Source organism: Nasonia vitripennis, chromosome 3 (assembly GCF_009193385.2).
Source record: "Nasonia vitripennis strain AsymCx chromosome 3, Nvit_psr_1.1, whole genome shotgun sequence".
NCBI classification, from domain to species: Eukaryota; Metazoa; Arthropoda; class Insecta; order Hymenoptera; family Pteromalidae; genus Nasonia; species Nasonia vitripennis.
In genome coordinates this window covers 17,754,209-17,771,800 of record NC_045759.1, presented here as the reverse complement: position 1 = coordinate 17,771,800, position 17,592 = coordinate 17,754,209, and the positions used below count along the sequence as shown (strand labels likewise).

The 17,592-nt window shown below is 42.7% G+C and overlaps 1 protein-coding gene, 1 long non-coding RNA gene and 1 other non-coding gene across 3 annotated transcripts; all 3 read left to right on the top strand.

Annotated features, from left to right (window-relative positions):
• The first annotated feature begins 35 nt into the window (after positions 1 to 35).
• Positions 36 to 1,320, top strand: LOC107980943. The gene is made up of 2 exons (XR_004227236.2): positions 36 to 1,097; positions 1,168 to 1,320. It is a non-coding gene; the product is annotated as an uncharacterized LOC107980943 (long non-coding RNA).
• Positions 1,321 to 5,630: 4,310 nt separating this feature from the next.
• LOC116416996 lies at positions 5,631 to 5,749 on the top strand. The gene has a single exon (XR_004227309.1). It is a non-coding gene; the product is annotated as a 5S ribosomal RNA (ribosomal RNA).
• Positions 5,750 to 8,216: 2,467 nt separating this feature from the next.
• LOC100121987 (venom allergen 5.01-like) lies at positions 8,217 to 17,047 on the top strand. Its single transcript, XM_001605537.6, has 7 exons — positions 8,217 to 11,093; positions 14,214 to 14,332; positions 14,823 to 14,904; positions 15,355 to 15,518; positions 15,589 to 15,689; positions 15,965 to 16,059; positions 16,145 to 17,047. The coding sequence occupies exons 1-7, from the start codon at positions 11,000 to 11,002 to the stop codon at positions 16,189 to 16,191; spliced, it is 702 nt and encodes a 233-aa protein (XP_001605587.3). The 5' UTR covers positions 8,217 to 10,999; the 3' UTR covers positions 16,192 to 17,047.
• Positions 17,048 to 17,592: the final 545 nt, after the last annotated feature.

Below are 17,592 nucleotides of genomic sequence, written 5' to 3'. Positions count from 1 at the left end.
ATATATATATATATATATATATATGTATATATATTTATGCGGCTTCAGAGCCAGAGCTGAATGGAACGGAAGAAAGCAAAAGCCCTTCTGGTTCGCGCTATATACTCTTGGAATAACGGAGCGCAGAGGGTCGGTAATATTGTCCTTCGGTAATGGGCTGTTCTCCCCTCTCTCCCTCCTCTTCTTTCTTTCTCTCACTTTTGCGCTCTTCTTTTTCCTCTCTTTCTCTATCTTGCCACACTTTGCTTTTTCTCTCGCAGGCTCTTCTCGCGCCCATGACTTTTTTGCCTTTTCACCCTTTTCACACTCTCATATCTGTTAAATTCTTAACTTTTTTCCTGTTTTCTATATCCTCATTTTTTTCCTGCAGCAGTCTTTTCCTTTATTTCGGATTACACTTGGGCGTATAGGTATGTATTATTTCAAGTACAATGGTACCGTTAAAGCGCTGCATTTTACTAAAGTGTCTGGCGGTTGTAAATATTTTTTTATCGCACTCGTAAAATTGCTCGAGGTTTTTCTGAGACGCAATTTTAACATACCTTGAAAATAACATTCCTAAGATATGTAGAAAATTTTTAGAACATTTCCTAAATGACATTTTAATATGTGAACAATACAAAGTAATCGACTGTGCTTATTATTTTATTTAAATAAACATTTAGAAGGTCTATGTTTTAATGTTATGCTATTGTGGGTCATCGATATATTAAAGTGCATAATTTTAAAACTGAGTTGTGAAAGACTTTGCCAGCTGAACTTCTCGATCGTTCATCGGTCGTCTACGATACACAAACGTCGCGCTGAGCATTTTCAATAACAACGTTTTTCTCGGGTGCGTTGGATCTCATTCATTAAAACTCAAAATGAAATTTATTATTTTCCTTATTCTTACCATTGCTTACCTTGCTTTATCCACTGAGGGTATGTGTAAACAGTTGTATTAAATTTGAAACTATACACTTATACACTGAGAATTAAATTTACGTCTTTTGTGAATTCCTTATGCACAATATCATTGTTTTTCACAGACCGTATTGGGGCAATAAAACCGATATGCATTAAAAACTGCAAAGATCGAGGATTAGATAAAGAATGTGAGTCTAACATTACTGTTGCCTAATACAAAAATATTTTATAAAAATAAATACGACGTCGTATTTTCAGAAATACTTCAGTACTGACCCAGAGAGAGAGAGAGAGAGAGAGAGAGAGAGAGATAGCATGCATAGCATGGCATTCCATACAAATCTACGAATCCATGTATTATAAATTTGACTATTGAATAAAAGACCGAATAAATGTTTCCTTTCAACCCAGCATTTTCCACAACTTACATTCGAAATCCCATAGTTTCAAACGTACGTATTTAACAACGAGAAAACTAAAGAAAATTGTACGTGTAACAAAGCACGAACTTGCAATACAAAAAATTCCGCGTACTTTTCTGAAAAAGTCTCTCAAATTTTCCATTCCAAAGTCACGCACGTTCTGTACAACCGCGTCCTCAACAGACAGTACAGCATAACAAATGTTCAAGCATTTCCAGTGCAACGCGTTCGCGAAAATGACGCAGCAAACAAAATCCTCGAGGATGTCAACAGGCCATTATTCCCCGCCGACAAGCATCTACAGATACGTGTACACACACATACACACGCCCACTCACACGCACACACACACACACACACACACATACAATGCCATCAGACAGCAGCAGGGCGCGAAAGTTGGAAAGAGCACGCGCGCACATCCATAGCAGCAGAGCAGCACATGCCAACGGACTGTTAACAGTGTTATCGGAAGATTCTGCATAATCAGAGCAGAAGGAGTGCAGCGGCTATTTACCCGTGTCCCGCGCGGATCTATGCATGCCCGCATGCCGGTTACCGCACGCGCGTATCTATAGCCTACTGCCGCCGAGAGAAATGCCTGCAGCAGCATGCTTTTGGCGAAAGGGGGAACATACACGTATATATAGGGTATATAGATGGAGGGAAGTATATATTGATATTGATAATTAAGTATAGCAGCCTATAGCGCGCTGCACTTTGCCTCGCGTTTAAGGAGCGAGAAAAAAGAGGACGTCAAAGATCCTTTGTTGCCTCCTTTGTCGCGTTTGACGACCTCTGCGGAAAATTTCCAGGAGAAAGGAGCCATAGGCTCTTGTGTGTACGCGCGTATAGTCGTAGAGGAAATGTTATTAAAAATTAACTCACGCTTGTTTGCGCAATTTTGACGCTGTAATAGCCTGCTGCTCACGTTCGCGAGCATTGACGTTGCGGGAGAGTATGAGCGTCAAAGATTTTTCGTTGAAACTATTACGCTGAAAAAAGCGTTAATTCATTTATTTTAATTACGCCGAAACTATATAATCAAAAGCGCAAATAACTCGCAGCGCGACGTTTTCCTTTCTCTGTGTAATAGCTGCGAAATGGAATGCACCCCTGCGCGGTAGCGCGTATTGCTCTGGCGCAGAGAGAGAAATAAATGCGCGAAAGCTACTTTATTTTCAGGATATAAAAACGTATATAAAGGCTATTATTTCCAGAAGAAAAATTAACTTCTTTTGTGCTCTGGAATTTCGCCTTGTCTGCGAGAACACAAGCTATTCGGAGTCGCGGTTATGGATTGTTCTTCTAAATGGTATGCATGCACGCACGCGGTGTGGAATTATACGTAGGTGCACCCATTAAAGCCGTTTAATTATAATCAAACGGCTTTAATGAAACCCGTTATAAAATTAAAAGGCCCAATCGTTCGAGCGTATGATTGATCTGTAATCCGCGTTATATTCTTACTATAATAATAATCTCCCGCGTTAATTCGCAACGATAACGAGATTGGAAATGCGCTCAAACTTCCTCAATCCTCCATGGACAGACGAGCAAATTACATACGAACTATATTCTCGATCCCTTTAGAGCGCGATTCCAGCCGCGTGGAGTCCCGTCTGCAAAGTTTGAATATTGCAGCGGCTGCACACCAACGAAGCAACAAAACGAAAAGGCCTCGAGAGAGAGAGAGAGAGAGAGAGAGAGAGAGAGAGAGAGAGAGAGAGAAAAGGGCAGCTTGTTTATTATAGACTCGCGAGAGGACTCGGCGTACGTCAACGCTTTGAAAAGTGAATAGAGTGTGTCCAGCGTTGGAAAATCGAGTGAATAACCGGTGCCAGCGGTAGCCGACTCCGACGAGAAAACAGGAAGAATAAAAAGACAACAGCAAAGAGTGACTTCTACTCGAGAGAGCGAAGCCCAGAAAAGGAGAGAGTATTAGCCGATGCCACACCGTGAGACGCTCGCGAGAGTGCTCGAATAACGAATGAACCGATGCAGCTGAGATAGAGATATAGAGATAGCGCAGGAGAAGCTCTTCCGCGCACGGAGAGTCGAGAGGGATCGATGTCGAGATAAGTCGAAATTGCGAGAGTGTGTACAGCGCTGTGTGCGCAAATGCGGAAAGGCTGCAACAGCCAATATCCAATTCACTCCGCCTTTGCCTCTCCTGCATGGCTTTTGAAAATTTTAGCACCAGCGCACTCTTTTCACCTTCCGAAATTCCGCGTATATATCGCACGCGTGATTCTCGCGCTTTAGCTCGTTTGCGTGTACACACACACACAAACACGATGCAGTCGCAGCGTGGGTGTCGCTGCTTTTTCGCTCTATCTATCTCTCGTGGGCGGGTAGCGAGGAAAACGAGGTCGCGGGCGTTCCAATTATTCGGCCACGTTAATCAAGCATCGACCGTGTCCCGCCGCGTTATTTGTACACGTGCGAATCCGCGCGCGAGTTCATAAAGTGTAAATTTCACTTTCGAATATTGCCGGAACGCGCGCCGGCGCTTGCAAGCTCTCTCTCTCTCTCTCTCTCTCTCTCTCTCTCTCTCTCTCTCTCTCTCTCGCCTCTGTGTATGGCATATTTATTTCATCGGCGCGTTTTTCATATGGTGAAATGTTTGCCATCATTTTTGTTTCGAAGCTTATTTCCGAAAAAAAGTACACCGCGGGTGGCTGGTTACGCGAATTTCCCTCGATTTTCGATACTCGCTCTCGACACTAATGAGTTCATCCAATAATAGGTACGTGACGACGGGCGATTACCAATCAATAAAAAAGCCGAATCGCGTGACTACAAATAATGGGCTTTTAGCGCGAGCAAGCGTGCTCGAATTATTGGCCCAGCTTCGATCTGCACCTACTCTGTTCCCGCGTGTACGTATATCTTTATTTATACACGCTATATGCAGGTATAAATGTATAAAAATGCAATACGCGTGTGGTCAGCGAATCACGACCTAGAATAACAGATGCGTCTCCGGGGACGACCTATAAACATGAGATTTTTACGAGCTCTCTATTATCATCGTCGTATCGACCATAATATGTTCTCCCCCTCCGCAAGAGGGGAAGCTGTTGGCTTGATTATCGGGGCCATCGCGAATAGCTTTCCGAATAGTATTTCAATCGATCTCCCCGCCAAGACTAATCGCACAGCCACACTTCTTTTTCGCTCCCCTTCCAGGCACTATTCGCGTCGTTAGTAGCCACGAATCGTTCGTTTTTATGGCTCTGCCTTTGAGGAACAGACGAATAGGGTTTTACGGCTATGGTCTTTCGAGCGAATGCGTGTGGTATTTTACGCCTTGAAGGAAGAACTTTGTTGAGTTTATCGTTACTCGGGAAGTGCACCTGTGAGAAGAGTCAGTTCTGAAAAATGCATGGCCTTAAAAATTTAATGTTAAGGAGCTTTTGCTTGATGTGTCGAGAGTACTTTTTCTAAATTCAGCAAGTAATTAATAGACTAATACTTTACTTTGACCATGAAATATTAATTCGTTTTATATTAAGCACACTTGCGAATCGTTTTTGGTTAAAGGGACAAATTCCAGTAAAATGCTTACACATATATTTGCCTTGCCAAGTCATTACATTATCAATGGGAAGGTTAAGGCATTAAACTGGGCTAGGTACACACAATGTAACCGAGTCACCGCGACTACTTGTGGAATCGATAGCAGGGCCACGTGCGCAGCCCCAGAGCCGCAAAGAGAATGAATTGAATGTCACTCTTTTATCGATTTATTATAAAGCCAGAGGGATTTTAATCAAGCTTTATGGGTAAAAGAAATTATTGTTACTACCGTTACTCCGCTGGCAGCGATTTTCGCGTTCTTGCTATCTATTTCTGTATATTATCCAGCGCGCAGCAGCAATTCGTTTTTCTTTCTCTTTTCCCTCGACTCTTTTTCAACCTCTTTCTCTTCTCGGTTATGAGAAAGACATTGAATTGGAAAGCGAGGCTCGACATTCGTTAGGATATGCAAATGACTCGTGTGAATCGGATCGCTCCATAAATATGCAAATTACTGAAGCACGCGCTCGAGCAAGGAAGACAGACAGATCCCAAAAGCTCAGCACGTCACGAGAACGTCAGAGCGAAAAAAACGTTATTTTGAAAAATAAAGTATAGGATGAAGATAGAGCACGAATAACAAGGGTTTGCGCGCAATTGTATTTCTCAAGAGGTAAAACTTGTGCTGTCACTATATTGAGATATTGGTTATGTTAATGACAATAGCGGAGTATGATGAACGAATGAGTTTTGAAATTTGTTCAAAGAATCCGTTTCGCCAACAGCCACACTACGCTGAATGCACCGGTTCTCGTCCGATCACCGAAGTTAAGCAGCGTTAGGCGCGGTTAGTACTTGGATGGGTGACCGCTTGGGAACCCCGCGTGCCGTTGGTACCTCAATTTTTTGGCACTTTTGACATCAAATTTTTATGAAATAAGGTCACATATAAGCAATTATCACTTCGATTCTATAATTAGAGCGTGTAAATATTCATTTCACTTTGCTAATCAGGCAAGTCAAATGTTAACATATTTTAAAAATAAATGCTCTACGAGTTTCCCTTTGCTCGGACACATCAGAGCTGTCGTCGAATCGATTTACGATCGTCAGATTCTAGGGAATCGCCGCTAAACGGGACCGCCATTACCAGCATCTCACGACAACTTCTTCAATCGCTCCGATATAATATAATAACATTCCGGTCGTGTCGATAAATTCGATCTGCCGATGTTAATGGCTACACGCGCGCAAGATTCGGGAATCTATCGTAAATTGTCGCGTGTGTTTACGCTGCTGCTCTCGTGTCGTGAGAATCGAGCAAAAAAATGTCTAACCGGCTTAATTGATATATACCTGTTGCATAATTTCGCCATTCGTATTCTTTTTCTTTTTATTTTAGCGTCTCTCCCCTCGACTGCGCCGCGATTTGAGATATAGTTATTACTTTCCCGCGTTCATTAAAAATGTAAACATTAGTAATAAGGCCGAGAATCAGATGATAAATAAAAATGGCTGGATTTATTTTTCTTTATTATTATAGCCTATACTCTTTTTGCAGAACGAATCGAAATAACCAATTACTCAAGCGTACGTCAAATTTACCGCTGCAGGCCTCGTGGATACCGGATGAAAAATAAATTCATTAAAAGTATCCGTTTACGTTGCGAAGCCAAGCTGTCTGCCAGTGATTCATTCAGAAATCCGAAACCTACGAATTATAACCATTATCCGGGGAAGCAGCGGTGAAAGAACGAATAAAAATAGTCGACGGCAGTTCCTAGAAGAAAAACACATTAGAAAGGAAAAGGCGGAGTAGTGACCTTTTCCTCGACGATCAGGTCATAACTATATACTTACTTGGTAGCGTAGAATTTTCGAACCTACGACACTCCTTCTCTCCCCGATTCGACCATCGCTTATTCACTCTAATCTCCCGCGTCTTCCGACGTATTGGACCACGAAGGTGATTGACACCCGGCGTGTGGAACCAGTCGCTTCTTCCGTCCCCTTCGGCGGTCGCCCAGATGATTAATCGGAGAGCGTAAATATTCGCACGGACGGGCTATCTCGCGAACATTATACGCCCAGCTCGACACACGGATCTTAGTGGAGTAGGTCGATATGTCCGCGCCGAGGCGAGACTCTCATTTATTCAAATATCGACAAGTTCCCGTGAGAAAGAGAGAGAGAGAAAGAGAGAGAGAGAGAGAGAGAGAGAGAGAGAGACTTCCAATATTTTTTTCGCGAATCTCGGTACTTGACGTTAGAATTGATATCGTCATTTTTATAAGTTACGAGCGTGTACTCCATTCATAAAATGTGTCCGCTGCATCGTCTGCGGGAAAGAGTATGAATGTTGAAAGATTATACATTACATTTTATTCGACATACAAAGTTTCCTTATTTTACAGTGCGTGAGAATTGAGATCGGAGATTCGGTAGCGATTTTGCGAAATCTCGTGCGCGCGCGCGCGCGTATCATGAATATTCGATTTCTCGACATTTTAATCAACCGTTAATTACTCAATGTAATCTCAATTATATAGTCCGATCCTGACTGGCTTCCAAGAATTTTCGAGTATATGTTAACGATTACAAGCTATGGCCATTAGGCAAATTTATGCGAGAAAAAGAGAAGCCGATAATTATCTGGAAATAAGCCCGCGAAAAAGTCCATTTAAATATTTCAATGCATCATTAGCGCCAATACGTATACCCAAAACGACGTCCATCAGCGAACCAGCCAAACATTTACACCGGCAAACTATATATACACGTATGTGCCGATGAAGAAACTTTTTCTACTTTTATGTGTATGTGTGCGCGAAAATAAAAAACCAGAAGTCCTCGACGACGGATACAACACGGCGATCCGTGTGAATCCTGTGACAAGAAGTGTTACGCGATATGTTGGATAAGCTAGAGACACATGAGGATGACAATTCGAAAAAGTCTAAAAGCATCAGGACATTCGGGAAGTATCGATTCCGCGCGCGCGTGTGTGTGTACAATACACGAACTTCCGCGATGGTATATTGGTTAAAAAATATGAGCGTCGATTTGTTATCCGCGAAAGTAACGAATGAACGCAATTAATTACTCCGTTCCAAATATAGGATATCGTACGATACGATTCGAAGAATTCGCGCGCGAGTGTAATTTTATAAATTCAAAAAATATTTATTTATATCCCGCGTGTGTGCAAAGAAAAAACGAATGCACACGATTCACAATCTTTCCGGTCTACTCGCTTTCATGCTTCGGAAACACAATTTGAATGAATATTTAAGGTATACCAGAGCCCCAGTAGTGCACGAGGCTCTTAAAGTTCGATTAATCGTCTCGGCGTGTCGCGCGACGGCCTATTACTTCGCCTCGAAATATAATTGACAGCAATTTATTATAGGCCAAAGGTACGTCATTTAATTATGATCGCGTGCGCTGCGAAGCTCGGCCTGCGTACATGATGGAGTCTCCCCCCGAATGATGTCGGAGGTCGCACGCGTTATTGTTATACCCCTTCGGTCTTCCCATCGTCCTTCGTACATAGCTTCGTATATCGATAATCGAAACCGAAGATCGATAACGAGTTCTAATTGATCTGACCTACAAATAACGTACAAAAATGAGCAAAAAAAAAAACTTGATCACCGTGCACCGTCCCACCCTCGTACATATTATATCACACACCAACACCACTTCGCCTGTACACACATCCTCCTCGGCGTATCAACAATACGCAAGGTAGCTATCCCTTCCCTACTTTTTCTTCCATCTGCTAATCGAGCGCGCAAACGAAAAGCTCTCGGTTTTCCGCGCTGTGCTGTAGCGTCGACACTTTGTCTTCGCCGCTTAGCTTCAGCCTCTCCGAGCTTCAGTCGACGCGCCGCGAGCTTACGTAATACACGTGCGACCGAATGACAATGATCGAGCGGAAGAGGCATATGGGCGTCGTCCAAACACGTCGAGAGCATAAGCGCGCTCGACACTCTCCGAGTGAAATAGATAAATAGATGTATCGTGCGAGAAGAGGGAGACGAGGCAACGCGCGCACACACACAGGGATGATTTTGGCTAATAGAAAGAAATGCTGGTATCGCATGTTTGATCGATGTGGAATGATAAATTATTTAGCGTTCGCGCCGAAATGCCTTTGATTATACTGTTATGTAGTGAGTTGGTTTAGAAAAAGAGGCACTGGTTTTTATGATATGTCAATGCCGAGAACACATAAAGATACATCAATTTTAATTAGTCCATACAAAGTACTTAATTAAAATGAAGTTTGAATGGTCGATATGTATTTTAATTAAAAGTTTCATCATTTCTTGATCCACCGAATATTCCACAAAACAAGCTTAGGAGTATGATTCACCGTTGTTTAATCCACTCCGCACAAGTCGCCTTACATTCACGAAAAATTCTGTACTCGACTATAATAACGTTGACTGTTGGACACTTTAATTTTTAGATATTGCTTTTTTAACTTGTACACTTTATTGGTTCTTTCAAAAATATTTCGATGTATCTCAATCTGCATACGCAGACAAAAAAAACTCATCGCAATATTCCGGTTTGTTTCCGGACGGGTTATATTTTAACCAAACAAAAATGAATATAAATTTCAATGCGAAACACGTGTTTGTCAGGCGTCGAATCATCCAAATATACTAATTTCATTCTAATCATTGTGGCGCGCCACTTTGGCTGGCTCGACTCGACCGCGGCGTTCCGTTATAATCTCCATTTTCTCAGCGGAGCTTTCGACGTCACACTTCTAAATCTTCGAATTTATTACATAACGACGAGCAACAATCTCAACGAATCGAGCGTCCAACTGAAATTTAGTTACCCAAGGATGTAACAAGAACAAATCGATTCCAAATAATACCGTCGTCTGCGCTATTTCGAGCTGCAATCCAATAGGCAAAACAGGATGCCAAGCGTAAGAAACGAAGTAAAGCCCGCAGAAGGGGACAGAAGCAAACAAAGCCCTACGACTATGAGGATCGATCGAGAGACGGGTGGAAGGTGCGCGCAGGAAGACAGCCCGGGCGCGTGATACTTAAGGCATCGAGCGTAGTCGGAACGTACCGCCCTGCCGTTGCTCGCGTTGACGCGGCTGTATCCATCCCAGATGCCAACCTGTTGATGGGAATCGAGCTCGTCTTCGTTGCGGTTCTGACACTGAAAAACCAACGCCGTATCGGCTTGCCGCTCTCGTTTCAGGCGCTTCTTTTCTCGCGCTTCGACCAAGAGGCTGTATTGTTTCGCGGGGAAAGAGATGAATGAGCTCTGGCAACGACGAGAGGGAGAATGAAATTCGAAGACGTCCGCGAGGTGGGGAAGATACTTTTTTATCGAGGTGTATTATAGTCGCGGTTAATTTTGGCTGGATTTCGCGCTCTTTTGTTCGATTCACCGTTGCATCAACATGTTGTTGTTTTGCTCGTGCGCGCGGAGGACGAATTCATAATAGGAGGAAACTTTTTGTTCGATCCTTGAAGGATTGCGAAATTTGTAATATAATATAGTTCCAAAAATAGAGAAACGTGTTATTGAGTATCCTTATGCATGAATTATCATGTAATGGGACATGATCTGAAATCGCTTATCGTTTATCGATCGTCAGCTACATCGATGTATCAAAATATAGCCACCGTGCAAAATTTCCAATACACAAGAGTGGCATTAGATAGTTACCATCTCTGAACTCTATAGCTCCTATTACATAAATTATATATAATCCAGAAGCGACGAGCTTTGCAGCTGAAAATCCAAACAAAAAACACTTCCTCCGTCATCCATCACGAAGAAGAGGAAACGCGACACGCGATCTCGGAAGGCGAAAAAAAAGCCGTAGGTTCAGTCCGATCAGAGACACGCGCATGGCCGAGCGAAACTTGGACGCACACGCGTATACGCGCAGAATCGGTGTGTACAGGTGTGCGTATTATACGGCGTCGCGGGCTGATATAAAGCGATCGGATGCGCGCTGACGGACCGGCAGTTGCTCGAAATCGCGACTCCGCGTCCGATCTCTCCCTCTCTCTGTCTTCGCTCTTGAAGATCGTGAGCAGGTATATACGCGTCGTTTTTTTTTTAACGTTTGAGGTGCGTGTGTATATACTTATACCAGAGACATGATGGAGGCGAGGATGACGGGACTGGTGCTGATGATGATGATGATGCTGTGCGCGACGCGCTGTCTGGCCTGCAACGGGAAGAGCATGATGAGTGAGTACCTTTTTTCTACACTAATTTATTTGTGTGAATGAATGGTTTTGGTATAAGGAAATAGCTTGGAAAGTAGAGTTTTTAATTGAAAATTATTTTGAGAAGTGAAACCTCTGATCGGACTATTTATAGGCGAAAATTAACGGGTTGACTTGTTGCCGATTATACACGTCGAGTTTCTATTTTTATGATGTATTTAATGGCAGTAGGAAAAAGTTTCGAATATAATTATTCCGTGTAAATAGTTGCGTGTCAAAGATGAATTGAATTTTTAAAATACATTCGACTTATTTATAAACGCGTAAAAAACGAACGCCATCAAAAGTAATTGTGCAACACACTGCTGCACTCTACACGCACGATTAGTCGCCATGTACTATATAAAGTGCGCATAAAAGCGCGCAAAAAACAACTGAAACAAACTTCTAGAGTTACCATGCACCCATCGAATCAGTGACATCACCTGCCGACGTCAAAACGGGTTCAAGTGCATCCGTTGGCTCGTCTCGTTGTTGCATTGTGCTACACGTCTATGATCGAAAACGTCATACCAATGCGTTCAACCGGAAACCAATAGGGCTGGGCCGCCGCCGCACACATCGCTCGACTCTGGCCCAATTACGCTCTATACGCCGAGCTCGACTTACTCCGAGCTTTTTTTTGCACCGTGAGAACAAAAATGAGCAAACCACGGCGGTGCATTCGCCTAACGAGCCACGAGTGGCCTCCTCGCTCTCACCTGCGCGCACTGCTTTTATATCGTTGTTTAATTTTCCGTATTTTTTACTATCAGCGCGCTGTGAGCCCCCTTTCTTTTTACGCGCGCGCGTGCGCGAGACTCTTTGTGGTGTTTTCGACCCTCGAGCTTGCAGCCGAGTGGTTCGTGTACAGTCGGAGCTTTCGTGCATATTTTTTTTCGTTTTTGAGTTCGCCAGCATCTTGAGGTGCAGCGAGTGCAGGAGAGCGCGACGAAAGCTCCCGTTGTTCACTGTCGAGCTCTAATGGCTTTGCCGGCGCTTTTTTTTTGAATTTTTTTCGAAATGCCGAAGAGCGCCAATTTCGGAGTATACTTTTTTCCGCTTGTTGTAGTAATTATTAGTAGTAATTCCGTCACGCGTTATTTGGCTATGCTAAAAAAACGGGTTTCTAATTACAGCGTTGAAAATGGCGAGAAACTGGATTCTCGAATATCGAGAGGTAATATACCTTCGACGAATTCGAATATCTTCGTTTTTTTTTAATTTGGATTGTACGAAGTACTTGGAATATATTTGAGCGTACGTAAAAAATTATAATAATTTCGATAAAAGTCACGCGAGATATGGCACTTGTAACGTAAAATCTACTATTTTTTCCTCGGTCCCACGGTGTGTATATCTATATACAGCCGAATTAACATGCTCTCGGCGGGATATAGAGCCATTAGAAATTAAACGAATGTTAATTTAAACGATATAGATACATCACGAGACGACGCCATTAAACTTAATGCGTTTTATTAATTATGGAAAGGCGAAGGTAAATCAAACGAGGTACCCGCCGACGATAAAAGTATCACGACGCATAATTCACCGGACGGATTAAACACGAGCAGCTATCATCGAGAAATTCAAATTTGACCGCTCAATAGAATCACGAAATAAAAATACAGCCCGAAGACCGCTTATACCGCGATACATCATCGCTGCACGCTAAGAGGTTAATTGTCTGACTAGCATAATCGTCCCTCTCGTCGAATATAATAAAACCGTCGCCATAATTCACGAAACGTGTGCAGCCGCGCGCTTTAATCGCGGCGCCGACTCTCTCGGCATATAGAAAGTTCTAATCGCTCGTCCGGGCGCCCAAGAGGCTTCCGTGACCTCCAAAGCACCGGCTTCCGAAAACGTTGGGCTAATTATACACGCTAGAACAATTTCACTTCGCATAAGGTATATATGTATATAAATCCTCTTGTTCTGCGCGTCGCGTCGAAACTTCTTATCCGCAGTGTTATCCGTGAAATTATTATACAGCAAAAGGTGCGATGCTCGAGAGTGTTTGTTCTTGGAAATATTAATCAAAATTTCGAATCGAATCGATATCCTCTCCTCTCGGATACAACACAAAAATCGAAGAAAGCTCGCTTTAATGCGATGCTCGAAAGGCATAAATTAGTATTCGACAAAATGTTATACAGCTTCGTCGGTGAGAGAGAGAGAGAGAGAGAGAGAGAGAGAGAGAGAGAGAGAGAATCATGACTCACATGGGAAACGATCTGGTCGGCAAAGTTTTTGCCATAAATCTTCGCGACTCTATAGCAACTGCACCAAAGTTCACTATACTCTCGCGTATATAGATATAGCTCGCGTGAAATAAAATTTCAGCGCACAGCCGAGAGAGTTGGCCGATTCGCGATTTCTCTATTTTTAATTCGACCTTGCTATTATAATATACATCTATAATGCGCGCTCCGGCGATATCAGAAGTTATTCGATATTTAATTATGTGTGATCTGTTTCGCACGACACCGCGCTCGGAGAGCGAATTTCATTATGTTGACAAATTATGCGCGAGAACCGTTTCAGGAAACGGCGGGGACTGTGCCTGTTTTGAGATTACTAATTTGGAATAATCGAGAAAGAGAGGGGAAGAGGGATGACTAATTCAATAAGCGGCATGATTTATACGCTACGGCTATTATGCTCGGATATTGCATAATTTAACGTGTACTTATAATTGTCGCGCGAAACATTTGCGGTTACTAGTTTATCAGATTATTATAAAATCCATACTTAATCAATTAAGCAACCTCGTTACGTCGAACCACCGCTTCCAAGAAAGCAGTTGATGATGATTGATTGTTATCAAAGTGTGTAAACTCGCCTCTCGTGCAGAATTCACGGAGAAAGAAAAGTAAACAAAAACGCACTTATACGATACAAGCTTGATGTCTGGCTTAAAAAAAAAACCCCATATATAATTGTTCCTTGACATGCGTTCTCTGTCACTCGCTCGAAAGAAAAGACGTGTACCAAGCGTCAGACGCAGATTTTGAGGCTTTGTGTGCGTGCGTGTGTGTATATGTGAAGCGAATCGATAGTATAACGTGACCTTTCTTAAGCCAGCTCTTATCCACAGGGACAGGATTATCTTGCCAGGACAAACGGAATATCCTCGACGAGCACAATCGTCTGAGACAGCTCGTGGCTCTGGGACAGGTTAACGGACAGCCGTCGGCCAAAATGATGATGGAGATGGTACGTATCCACTGTGCTCGTATAAGCTCTTTACGAGTACTGTGTATAAGTCATTAAATCTCGACGAATTAAAATGTTGTCTTTTTCGAGTGGCAGCTTCGCGAACACAATATAGGAAGCGACAGTATGTATAAAAAGCCATTTCGAGATTCAAATATACGAATGTAAAATTCAACAGCTGTATTATGTCGCGGCAGCGAGAAATTCATACGACGAGCTGCGCTCAACTGCGTGCAAGCAGGCCTCGGCTCAATTAATAATTCAGCGGTCCATCTCTGTAAAATCAAAATCTACTTGTACTCGCTTGAATAACTCAGCGGAAGCTCTGGAAAATAAATGAGCGGGTAGAGAGTATAGAAAAGGGGGGAGAAATTGTTACGGCTGCAAAGTAAAAGGCGACCTGCTAAAGTATCCTCGCGGGGAATCTGCGCAGAGAGAGAGAGAGAGGTAGACGACCAGGGAGAGATTAACAATCGCTAAACTTTTGCAGGTCTGGGACGATGAATTGGCGGCTATGGCCCAGCAATGGGCGGACCGCTGCAGCGAGACCCACGACAATGCGCGTAATGTTCGTAAGTTCACTTCTCACGATTTTAGACATACATATAATGCTAATACGCTCTTCGCATATAAGCTTTTATTGTCGTGCCTTGTATATATATATATATATATATATAAACTGTTGCGAGAAACGACGGATTGACTGCGAGAAAGAGCTGGCACTTTCGCGTGTACGCGTGTGCGGTTTTTTGGTGTATACGTCGAAGTTTAGAGATTGCATGTTTTATTTATCAGCTGACGAAAAAAAAATATATTAAAAGAAAGAGGAACAATCTCTCGCTTCGGATTGACTCATTTTAAAGTATAAGTGGCCCATTCATCCTCTACCTTTTCTTCATACCGTGTCAGCAAGCTGTTGCCCCTGATCTATCTATATATAAATATACAACCTGCACCCGAGTACTTGAAAATAATAACGAAATGAAAAATTTATTCACAAAAATCATTATGTTTGGTTCAAGATCGTTTCGCGGTCGGGCAGAACATGGCTCGTACCTGGACGACTCGGACACCGGCCAGTCCTTACGACACCGAGCCTGACTGGCGCCACCAGATCTCCACCTGGTTCAACGAGGTGCAACACTACCGCACCGGATACAGCAGCACCACGGCCCACTACACTCAGGTCAGCATCACCATGAGATTCTGATCTCAATGAGAGAATATGAATTAAGGAATTAATGCTCTCTTCGCAGGTAATCTGGGGAGACACCTACTTGGTCGGCTGTGGCTACTCGTTTTACTACGACCCGGCACGAGGATACACGAAGAACTACGTCTGCAATTACGGGCCGAGGTAATTTATCGATGATTTATTGGATTATAGATAAATTTAATGGAGCACACCGTTTGTAGAACAGACATTTCAGCTATAAATAGCTCGGATCAGTTGTCTTTGTAGACTCAAATTATACGACTTGCAAAATTCAAAATTTCAATCGATTCTTCAGTCAATCGACCATTCCACTTCTCATCCACTAGATCCCAAAACGGGCGTAGATATTCTCGTTTCGTTCTTCAGTAATCGAATCTTCGTAAACGTTCTCAAAATATACAATTCAATCATTTCAGCGGCAACGTCCTCGGCTACAAACCATATTCATTCGGCTGGCCAGAATGTAACTCGTACGGCGTCAACTACTCCAACAAATACTCCGGCCTCTGCTGTAAGTATTATACATGAAGAAAAATCCCACCACACATCCATAATCTCGTTTATATCCTCATCGTTATATCCTTCGTGATTTTCAGCGAAAGCAATCTACTACCCTCTTGGCGCCTATTGCGCCTACGGCTAGAATCGCGGTGACGACGAAGGGAAACAGCCGAGAGGGAAGAACGAGGAGATAAGAACAAGAGAGCGAGAGAGTCGCCGAATTCTCGCGTGCAAGTACACACAAGATCCGTTTTAGAGACGACGGTGTAACCGAGTAGTTCCGCAAGTTGATGCACAGCAGCAGCGTTTTAGAATCGTCGATCCCAGCGAGGATAATATGTAGAAAGAGCTCGATTCAAAAATCAGTTTTTTTTCTTTTTCTCATCGTATACGCGAACACGCTATACGTATATAGAGTTGCACTGTTGTTTAGCCGAGATCGACGAGAGGAGAGAACACTTCTAGTCCACTGATATAGTTCTTGATTGGTCCGAAGAACTCGAATTTAGTACAACTGTATAATAGAGAGGAAGATGTTGATATCGTTGAGCGCAAGTTTTCATTGATAGGGCACGCGACCTCGAGAGCGATTTTTCCGGCGATATACCTGGTATAATATAACAATAAAACGGATACACTTTGCTCTTATCTGCGGCTCCGCGAACTTCCTTAAGAAACGTTGATTGATGCGTTAAAATTTTGTACAAACCACGTCTGCTTTCTTATTCAAGCTAGTATTGATTTCTCACTTATCGCCTTTTCACGTACAAAAATCGCTCTCGCGCTAGCTCTACACCGTCATTTATCATAGCTTCGTTGTTTTCTTATCCCGATAAGCACGACATACGCACACGACTCTGATTTCGAGTTTCGAACGACCAGTTGTATATTAGGTGAATAATTTTGTTGAATGTGAATTTCGTTATTGAAAATCAGAGAAAAATTTTTCTGAATCCCATTGTATGTACAAAAATGAAATAAAAATACAATGAACTCGACGATGCATTTTGAATTACATTCATAATTCACGCCCAAAGCCTCGACATCGCTCCCAAGAATACAAAAATTTCGGTCTTTTCAGGAAATTTTCGATAAGCTCGAATAATAAACTTTTTCCAATATATCTATATCCATATATAACAGCGGGACATTTTAGTGTCAGCATATATAACTGAAATTGAAATCTCCAACGCAACGTCCCCGCGTTTTTGATAGTTTGAAAAATAATAATAATAAACTAAAGTTTACACAATGAACCTATCCAATCAATGGGACGTCATTTTTCTGGAAAAACAAATTTAATACCGCACGTGCGCACGCGCTACCTTGACATTTTGCAAAAATATGCAACAACGTCTCGAAAAAAGCAAGAAACTAAATTATAAAGAATCACAGCTGCTGTACACGGGACGATTGCTCGGTGTTCTCAACGCACGGCGTCCATTCAATCAGCTCGCTCGAAAGCGTACGTATAAACAAATCTAACGTTAGCACACACTGTAGGACTCGTCGAAGGAATTACAACCAAAGTTATATACACCGC